The sequence below is a fragment of the Chionomys nivalis genome, chromosome 7 (genome assembly GCF_950005125.1).
Source record: "Chionomys nivalis chromosome 7, mChiNiv1.1, whole genome shotgun sequence".
Classification (NCBI taxonomy): domain Eukaryota; kingdom Metazoa; phylum Chordata; class Mammalia; order Rodentia; family Cricetidae; genus Chionomys; species Chionomys nivalis.
Window position 1 is genome coordinate 14,126,711 of NC_080092.1, and position 10,374 is coordinate 14,137,084.

Consider the following 10,374-nt stretch of genomic DNA (forward strand, 5'->3'; position numbering starts at 1 on the left):
TTTCTCTTTGTGTTCCCAAGTCTGCTGGGGTCTGTCATGATGGCCTTTTGGCCACTACATCTGGTAGGGACAAGGTTGGGTTTATGGGAAGACAGGCTCTGGGTGACTAGCACCCTGTGTTGGTACCCTGAGAGATAGAGAGCATCACCTAGTGCTTGGAATAGTATAAGGCTATTGAGCTCTCATGGCCCTCCGGGTAGCACTGCTGGCTGGGCTTTTTGTACTTTAACTTGGTAAAGAGCAGCTAAGGTTTTTGTCTTAAAAAGGTTCTGCTTACTTACCTCTCTTGTAATTTTGTTTTGTTTTGAGACCGGCCCTCACTTTGTAACCTATGTTGGCTTGAACTCAAGATCCTCCTGCTTCAGCCTCCCAAGTGCTGAAATGAAATGTGTATACCACCATGCTTGACTTATGTGGTTTTTCCATTCTACTCTTTTCCATTGTCTTTACATACTGAGTCATATTCCACATGCATAACTTTATTGTATTCCCATTTGCTTTGTTTCTGTTACACCAAAAACTTTCCTTATTAAAGTCTTTCCTTTTATTTATTTTTAAAGATTTATTTTTATTATGTGTATGTTAATGTATTGTGTCACAAATGTTAGTGTAAGTGTATATTGTGTGTGTGTGTGTGAGTATGCGTGCGTGCGTGTGTGTTCTTACTGTTGGAGGACAAAACTTGTCTTGAATCCTCTAGAGCTGGAGTTACTGGTGATTCTGATGCCCTACAAATGGGTTCTCCACAAGAGCATCATATCCTGAACTATTGCTCCACCCCCTTAAACTTTTCAAATGTTACTTTTTATCAGTTACTTTTAAGACCAAACCTCACTCTGTAGCACAGGCTGGCCTCTGACTTAATCACTGCTGTCTCATCTTCTTAAGTGTGAGGATTACAGGTATAAGCCACTATCCCCAACTCAAAGGGTTACCTTAATTTTTTTCTTTTTTTCTTTTTTCAATTATTATCTGTGTGATCAGTTAGATACAGATGGAATCAGGCTTGGTTGGCTGTCTTCTGGTATGTTAAGAAGCACCTGAGCACCTGAGGCCAGGCAGCAGTGGAAGCAAGGGCAGGTGGATCTCTTGAGTTTAAGGCCTGGTCTATAGAGGGAATTCCAGGACAGCCGCGGCTACTCAGAGAAACATCTCCCCCAGCCCACATAAAAAGGCACCTGAGCCTGGAAGGGAAATGGCCTTCTGTAGTCTAGGGCTGAGGGTCTACCTTAATGGTTCCTGTGCAGCCAGCCAGAAGGAGATGGCAGCCTCTGCTGAGCCTCTGGTTCCACTTTCCCAGGTTCTCCAGGGAGCGCTCATTGAGAGAGGAATCCTGGGAGTACGGGCGGAGTGAGCGAGGGCCCACTGACTGGAGGCTGGAGAGCTCCAATGGCAAGACTGCATCGCGGAGGTCGGAGGAGAAGGAGGCTGGCGAGATCTGAACCTGGCTCTGGCACTGTAAATAGTCTGACAAATGTTCAGCACAGCCTAAATTAACCTTTATATTTGCTGGATACAACTCATCTTTTGTAGTTAAAATTTCTATTGTTTGGCCCTAGCTGTGAGTTTCTAGAGTTGTTCAGAGCTGCTCCTGTGTTTGGGGTTATGTTGTATAGGAACAAATAAATTTGGCAGCTGCCTCATGACAGCTGTGTTGGGGTATGTGCTGTCCTCTGCTCTAGAGGCACTTCACTAGGACCTTGCACCTGTGGAGATAAAGGCTGGTGCTGCCATTACCTTAGGAAACTGTCCAGATGTCTGACCACTTTAACTTTAGCATCCTATGTGCCAGGGCACTCCAACACATTTAACTGAGCCAGATATTTGTGACTTCTCTGCCTGGCTCACATGCTGCGTCTCAGCTACTCAATGTAGACCATAGAGCAGGCTCTGGGTGTGAGGGGGCGGCCATACTGCACACTCATTTCCTTAGGGAGAGCTATAGCTATCGCAACCTTAGCTTAGGGGAGCAGTTCCACTTAGATGGAAAAACGACATAGATGGCCCCTAACCCTGCCACTCAGGAGGTCCTTGGGAAAGACTTGCAGCTTAGGTCAGGTGTCTTGGGTGGTTTACTCTCAGGGTAGACTTATTGTCAACCCCTGAGTATATGTTGTTCACAGAGGACCAATGCCTTAAGACCAAAGTGAAGCCCAAATGGAAAGGATATCTGAATAGGAGCTTCTTCCCTTCACTTCTCTGGGGAGGGGGGGTTAGAGTTTGTTTTCAGAAGGAGCTTTAGTTGGTTGTGTTAAACATAAAAGCTTCCCCTCTTCGTGCCATGCTTGTAAAAGTTTAGGTTGCTGTCTTGAACTGTTGGTTTGATGGTCACACATAGGATCTTGAGATCTTGTGGGTACTTGCTATGCTGGTGTGTGAAACAGACTTTACCTTGTCAACTGTCTCCATACGAAAGAAGGTAGGGTGGAATATCTGTGAAGGACCCACTGGGGCTCAGTGCTATGCACAGGTGCCATTGTAGGTTTCCTCTCTAGCCCCTTGGCCTTCAGGTGGGAATCAGTTTAGCTCTGCTCTGCTGTCTTCCTGGAGTAAGACTGTACCTGGTCCCAGGTGAAAATTTTGACTAGCTGTGGACTCTTACTAGGAACATTTTGCTTCCTGGACTCTTTGGGAACTTAACCTGGATAGTTCTCCTCAGAGCCAACATCAGCATGTCTGGTTTGGATCCTTTTCTGTCTGCATATAAATTTGTATGTGGGGAAACAACTGTTTTGTTTTATCATGGTGTAAAGTTACTAAAAACATTTCTGTGCCCTGACCTTTTGTACCCACAGAGGATAATTTCTGGGCTCATGTGGCAGACTGCAGCTACTGGGGTACAGTAGGCAGACTGTAGAATCCTTTGGGTGGTCAGGGTCCCTAGAGTTGCAGAAAGGCTGCTTGCTTCAGTCTCTTATGGAGTACCAAGTTTGTAAGGTTTTTGTTTGTTTGTTTTTTGTGGCTTGTGTGGGGGGAACAACCTTGTCCTGTTAACCAGGCTATTGAACTTCAGGGCTCAAGATATTCGTGTTTCTGTTCCCAAATAGCTGGCACAGTTGACTGTGCCAACACATCTGGATGCTTTGTTTTATTGCTTTGTTTTGTGATTGTTGTTGGGTTTTTTGTTTTTCTAGACGGGGTTTATGTGGATATCCTGGAACCTATTTTACAGAACCAATTGGCCTCAAACTCAAAGATCTGCCTACCTCTGTCTCCTGATGTTTTGTTTTCTTAATTGGAATTTTCATGGAGAAAGGGAACTAGGACAGATGACCAGAGATTTGTTGTGTGTGTGTGTGGGGATGGCTCAGGCCATTATGCAAAAAGTTATGGGAGCTACTATATGCAACCAGAGGGCCCCAGGTACTGATTAGGTTCCAGGCCCAAGAACTTGAAGAACCAGTAGTTTTCATCCTGACCCTTTGTGAAGCCCAACAACCAATACCATCCACAGGCCAGGGCATAGGAGAGAAGGTGGACGTCCAGCTCAGAAAGAGGATATATGCCCTTCTTGGATCCTGTTATTCTTTCCAGGTCCTTGGTGCATGGGTGATACCAGTGTATTGGGTACGGCGGTCCTGTCTTTGGCTGGTGATTCTAAGCTTCTCAAATCCACACTGTGTTTTTCCCATGTCATAAAATGTGTGTCATGCACGTGCTTTGGGGGATGACTTTACAGGTTTTTTTTCTTGCTCATACAGGACGTAGATTACAGGCTCTTGCACTTGTTCATATGGGACATAGTTTGCCTTATGTTGAGTAAGAACTGAAGGACATGGATGTGCAGGACATATTCCTATGCCTGGGACATAGCAAATAGGGCAGCAGATTAAAATCAGGTTTCTGTGATGACCATGATTGATTTTTAGGCAGGAAGAAGGCATTATCTTCTCTCTGAAATCAGATGAAAACAGCCCCTGGTCCCCTTGCCTACATGAGCAGCACTTGTACTGGGGACCCAATTTCTATCCTAGGTGGCCTATCAATGAATTCAGCCCAGCCAATATGTATCTGAAAAAAGTCAGGAGGATGAAAGTGAAGCATCCCTAGAGAGTGTCTGACCAAGGCTGCTCCTGCAGTTAGAGAAACTGTGATACTGTTACTCTCTGAGGGATAAAAGCTGCAGGTATTTCCCAGAATAGCCAAATATGGTCTCAATATTTGTGACGAATAACCCTAGGCCTGCCAGGTTAGAGACCTCTTGAATCTCCTAATGTCCCATGGTCATTTTAACAGGTTAAAAAGACTGAACCTTTATCATATTAACTTGGGGATCTGTGACCTTGACCCATGTACTGGAAAGGTAGGCCCTTTGAACTCAGAGTACATGAGAGAGGAGATGCAGGATATGCCTCCTTCGAGGACACATCTCCAGTTCAGCAATACTTGTTTACCTTGATAGGGACCCCTCCAGCAACAGCAGGGTCAGTCCGCCACTGGTTGTGAGCTTTATTCTGTAGTTTGGTCTTGGGATATATGAGCTCTGGATTCCAGAATTAGCTATGGACCTGGGAGCTTTATGTTTCCCTGGGCTCCCAAGCCTTAGATTTTTCCTACTTGGCATGCATTATTAGAATACACTGAATTTTAGTGTGTGTTTTATCTTTGTCAGTGTCCTCTTGAGTCATTAAAACACTTCCTAGGGTCTGCTTACTGCTGAAATGAAAGCAATTGCTTCTCAGATAATTCAGTGGACAGCTGTTGGGTGTTTTGACTCCTAGTACATGTTCCTTTCAGAACAGTGACATTTATGGAATGCCCGTGATGTGTTCCGGAGATGACAGCAAAATGGAACAAAGCTTTCTATACAAACCATCATCATAGCCATTTCTGATGTGTATGTCAGTGATGTTTATGTATCCACAGTATTAGTCATCATCACTGTTAGCAAGTTGCAGAATGTTTTCATCCAGACAGAAACTCTAGCCCACTCCCAAAACTATTCAGCTCCTTCCTGAAGCCCCTGGCAATCTGGAACCTGTTTTCTGTCCCTATAGTTTGCTTATTTGGATATTTCACAAACTTGGACTCATGCACTGTATGGCCTTTGGTGTGTTGGCTTCTGCTCAAGGTTTTTGCAAAACTCAGCAGCATGATGTAATCTCGTTACTTTTATGGGTAAAAAAAATTCCATTCTGAGTGTGAGCTACATGTTTTTACTCACTCTGATGGTTAATATCAACTTGATGGGTTTTAGAATCACCCGGTGAATGTGTCTGCGAAGGTGTTTCCAGAGGTTTTAGTGAGAAGACCTACCCAGATATAGGCTGCATTATCCTATACTCTGGGGTCCAAGACTGAATAAAAAAGAGGAAAAGAGCTGAGCACCAGCCGTCATCTCTGCTTCCTGACTGCAGATGCAGTGTGACCAGCTGCCTTAAGTTCCTGCAACCGTGACTTCCCCACCACACAAGGACTGTACCCTTCTACTGTGAACCAAAATAAAACTGCTTCTCTCAGTTGCTTTTGTGAGATCTTTTGTCACAACATTGAGAAACCAATCTAATATCCACTCTCTTTCTAATTCTTACAGTGTGCTGCAGCTGGGATTATCATTGTTGCTCTGCCATGACTATTTTCCAAAAATGTTTCATGGGCCCTGGGAAAAGACACTGACTGCTATTTCTGTCCAGAATTCCTAATAACCCCTGACTTTGTAGTTCCTGGCTAGGTTCATTCCTACCCAGCATTTGTTTTTGTCTTTTTCTTTTGAGACAGCCTCACTATACAACCCTTGAAATCACAGAGGTCTGTCTCAACCCAGGGTTTTATAAGAGAACTGGGGATGTATTGATGCCAAGCCTGATACATCATACCCACGCTCTGCTCTGCAAGGTGTGTGTGTGTCTAGGGGAGCTTTTGGTTAAGCCTTCCAGCTCTCTCTCACTAGCTTACATTTCCGTGGGTGCTGAGCTGGGCAATTTCCTATGTATATGTGTCTGCATGGTATGAAAGGTAGCAGTAATGAAAGACATTGTATTCCAGCAAATGGTGTTGTACCCCCTGGGAAACCCATGATAAAAGTCAACCCAGTCAGGACACAGGGTTGTCCAGAAATCCTGGGCAGAAGTCTCTGCTTGACCCCTCTTCCCTACACTTCAGCGTCTCTCTGCTCCCTGCTCTTGTCTGACCTTGTGCCTCAGCACAAGTCCCAGCCTAGGGATATGCCCCATTCTAGACCCTAGAGGCATTGCTGCCAGCTGTGACCCCCTTGGGGATCATATATCAGATACCCTGTATATCAGATAATTAATTCACAACAGTAGCAAAATTACAGTTGCGGAGTAGCAACAAAATAATTTCATGTCACCACAATGCGCAAAACTATTAAAGAGTCGCATTAGGAAGGCTGAGAACCACTGCTTAGGTCCTAAAGGCTTCCTTACATCAGCACAAGTCGTGGCACCTGTGCAGATGCAGACAACCCAGGCACACAGGCTTCTTCCTACGTAGGCTTATTCAAAGACCAAGAAGTATGGATGCCAGGGAGGGAGGACAGCCAGGAGACTCCAGTTTATTAGTACTTGGTTTAACAGTACTTGGAGGTCAGCACTGTGCTCACAGAAGCAAGGAATTTGTCTAGAGATGCCTGAACCACGGGGGTGAACTCAGCCTGAATGTGGCAAGCAAAGGTCACCGTCAGGCAGTGGCTCAGGAGCAGCTGCAGAGACAGGAAGTTTCAGACCCTGGCTATAGACACCTAGACACTGGGCTGAAATTTTTGAAACCACTGTATTCACTGCTCTGGGCTTAAGGGGCCCCACGCCCTCCCTGCTGGTCCTAGATCCTGCTCCCCACCCCTGAACACCTCCCACTGCCACCTCCATCAGGCCCCAGCACATACTTTGAAGTTCACAGGTTATACATGCAGCTTGTGGGCCTGCAGGTCGATCAGAGCAGACAGGGCACCGGGCAAGTCATCCAGGTCTCTAACAGCTGTGGTCAGGGCGTCTTTAACTATTTTATTCACTAAACTGGGTGGGTGTCCATCATCTGGGGAGTCTCTTGGTGCCATTCCAGTTCCTATTGATACTCTGTATTTCTATGTCCCTGGAAAAACCACACTTGAGCCTTAGTGTCAGAAAATGGCAACAGTCACCTGGGTCCTGACCCTTCAGCTCAAGAGATGCACCAAGAAGGAATGATACTGTGCTTTGTATTTCCCAGAAATATGAGGTGCTGAGGCCTAGCCTCTCTCTCCCAACAAGCTGACCTACTCTCTGGGGTCTGTATTGGCAGGTCCTGGACTTGTCCAGCAAAAAAGGGCAGGTATCAGTATTTCTGGAACTGTCTCTGTGTCTTCAGAAGTCTAGTGTGTGGTTGTGAGCCTGGCCTAGGTAGTAACGAGCTAAAAGTCAAACCAATAGTCTATGTTTTTACTTTGCTTTTTGTTTGTTATTTCGTGTTACTAAAATCAAACCTTTGCCTATCCAAGATAGGGGCCCCATTCTGAGTTCTATCCCCTGGCCTGGCCTGGCCTGGCGTGTGTGTGTGTGTTTTATAGGTGAGTGTGTATACAGGTCCGGGAGTTTTTGTACCTAAAATTTCCCTGTGTCAGATTAGGGAGTAGCTTGGATCCAAATTAGTGTTGCCACCAACTCTTGTTCTGTTTGATCTGTGGCTGTAGGTTCAGCTGGTACTGGACAGTCTTGTTTATTCACAGCATGGAAAGCTCAGGAAACCTTGTGACAGTATCCTTTCCATGTGAACCTGAAGGATCATGAGCTTGAGATGTAGCCAGTGGACAGTAAGTTAAAATCAGGTTTCTGCCACAGTCATGATGGATCTTAGGTAGCCAAAAGAAACTTCAATACCTCTTTGAAAACCAGTGGAGGCCGGGTTGGAGGTCCCCAAGTCCCTTTTTTACATGACAGGCTTCAGTGCAATCACTCATCCCAAGCAGTTGAGTCTTGCACAGAATGCTTTAACCACAGCCTCCCTGATACCCGAAAATACACACCCACATACCCACACACCCTGGGCATGACTGGGCTGAGCAGGCAGGAGTTCGTGACTGTGATTTTTCTCTAGCACAGTGCCCAGTGTGTCCTGGGCATCCACGCACACCCTCATTGACCAGCATCTATAGCTGTGACCTCCATGTATGGATCCAGGCAGATGACTGCCTTGCAATAAGACTTGGCCCTGAGCAGAGTCTAGAAGCAGACCAGAAACCTAGGTGGAGGGCACAGTTTTTCTGTCCTGACTGCCACTCTCTGTCCTGGCCACTGTCTCCAAATTACCTCGGCCAATAGCTCAGGTTGTTACTAGCTAACTCTTACATTTAGATTAACCTGTCTCTACTAATCTATGTATTGTCACGTGACTGGTGGCTTTACTTGTCCTCTAGCATGTCTTGCTTTCTGGGCAGCTGGCTGGTGTCTCCTCACTCTGCCCTCCTTCTTCCCTACTTTCTCAGTTTGACTTTCCAGCCTGACTTCCTGCTCAGCCACCAGCCTGTCAGCTTTTTATTACCAATGGCAATAATACATAGTCATAGTGTAGAAAAGGATTCTTCCACAGCACCCAGGGGAGGGTGATGGGTGGGAAATAAAGTTGTTTTGAAAATTGTCCTTTATGCTGACCTGTGTGTGACCTTTGTACCTGTCATCCCTATGAGACACAAAAGTGACCATTCTGCAACTGATGCAGCCAAGGCTAAAGGCATGCATTTGTGAGTAGGGGCCATAGATGCTCCAAGGTGGAGATGGCCTGAGGCTCCCCTGATGCCTGGAGACATGTGGAGGTACAGGCCCTCCTGCTGCAGGTGGTATTCCTGCTACCACCCAGCTCTTTGCAGTGTGTTTCACAGAACCTGTCTTTCTGCTCTGAAGACTGAATTCATCACTACCTGCCCGTATTTTCTCTGGCAGCTGCAGAAAGCTACACTCTCTACAGCTTAGAGCACTTCTGCATGCAGGAGGCCCCTCTTCCTAACTCCAACACAGAACACAGACAAAGGGTTAAATTAAAATGAAAAGAGTCTCTGTGGAGCCAGGTGTGGTGGGGCAAGCATGCTTTGTAATCCATGTACTGGTGGGTGAGCATAGGGCATTGGGTAGGTTGGAGATGGGACTGGAAACAGAAGAATCGGTTCAAAAACAACCTAGTCTATATTATGGATGTAAGGCTGGGTTACACAAGACCATTAATCCTACCTAAAAACAAAAACAAACAACAACAAAAAAAACCAAACCACAATACAAGGACCTGCCTGCTTTCATAGGAGGTCTATGACTCCAGCTTGTCTGAAATTGCAGCCTCTTGGAACCTTACTTTGGGATCCCAGGATTCATCCTCAGCGATATTTGAACACCAGTGCCAAAGTCACAAGGCCCAGGAACTTGTCTAGGGAGGCGTGCATCTTTGGGCTGAAGTCTCCAGGATAGTGTCGGGCAAGAGTCACCAGCAGACAGTGGTTCAAGAACTGGATTAGAGAAAGAATCGCCCCGCCTTGCTTTTATCTCTCCCTGACACCCAGACTTGAAGGGACCCACCACTGCAGCAGCCACCAGAGAAGCTCAGTCCCAGAACCCACCTGAAAGTTAGCAGGGTCTACGCAGAGCTTGTGAGCATGGAGATCGCTGAGAGCAGAGAGAGAACCAGGAAGGTCGTCCAGGTGGTGGGCAGCGAGAGTCAGTGCATCAGCAACCTTTTGGCCATGGGCTTTAACCTGCCTAGAGCCGGGACTCAGGTCCAAGTGTGGGAAGTAGGTTTTGGTGGCAGGGAAAGCCATGAAGGTCCTGTGGGAAAACTGAGTTGGGTGAATCCTGGCCAGGAGGTGTAGAGAGCCCGCCTTTGCCCGGCCATCCATTGGAAGGTGAGCCCGAGGGCGCCCTAGGGGTCCTTACCTCTCCAAGGCCTCGGTCGTGTAGATTCCAACATTGGTGCTCATCTTTTTCCATAGCGCGAGAACCAGCGCGCGGTCAGTCTGGGACAGAGACATCTTCACTGAGCTGTGGTCTTGCTCCTGGCTTCCCGGCTGTGGGCGAAGAGTCCCGGAAACCCAGGTTGCCGCCAGGGGGCGCCGCTGTGTTCCAGCTCGCCTAGGTGCTGGGTTTATCTTGGACTTGCAGCCCTTTGTCCCCCTGAGCCCCAAAGCGCTATGGACAAAAGTATCTAATATGTACTACCGTATTACAATTTATCCTGCCTCCTGAGTCCTTTGGATATTTCATAGGTGTCCGTCCCTTTCTCTTTCAGTAGTGCAAAGGATTTCTTCTTGGTGTAACTTTCCCTCGAGTAGTCCCATACCCTTACTTGGGTCTTAGTTTTCCCCTGGAGCACGTCTCTTTTTATTAAATTTCACATATTTCAATCTACATTTAAAGGGGCTGGAGAGATGTCTCAGCAGTTGAGAGTACTTGCTGTTTT

The 10,374-nt window shown here is 46.6% G+C and overlaps 2 protein-coding genes across 7 annotated transcripts in view; one reads left to right on the forward strand and one right to left on the reverse strand.

The window, feature by feature from the left end:
- Positions 1 to 5,452, forward strand: part of Luc7l (LUC7 like) — a 30,290-nt gene extending 24,838 nt beyond the window's left edge. For 4 of the 6 annotated variants that reach the window (XM_057774211.1, XM_057774213.1, XM_057774208.1 and 1 more), the window contains one exon: positions 1,301 to 5,452. In XM_057774211.1, the coding sequence (XP_057630194.1) occupies positions 1,301 to 1,442 (142 nt within the window). In that variant the 3' untranslated portion in view covers positions 1,443 to 5,452. The remainder of the gene's footprint in view (positions 1 to 1,300) is intronic. The other 2 variants (XM_057774209.1, XM_057774210.1) reach the window with 2 other exon arrangements.
- A 3,846-nt stretch (positions 5,453 to 9,298) lies between these two features.
- Positions 9,299 to 9,946, reverse strand: LOC130877105 (hemoglobin subunit theta-1-like). The gene is made up of 3 exons (XM_057774007.1): positions 9,852 to 9,946; positions 9,539 to 9,743; positions 9,299 to 9,427 (listed from the first exon to the last, which is right to left on the reverse strand). Exons 1-3 carry the CDS (start codon positions 9,944 to 9,946, stop codon positions 9,299 to 9,301), a joined length of 429 nt encoding a protein of 142 aa, XP_057629990.1.
- Between the last annotated feature and the right edge of the window lie 428 nt (positions 9,947 to 10,374).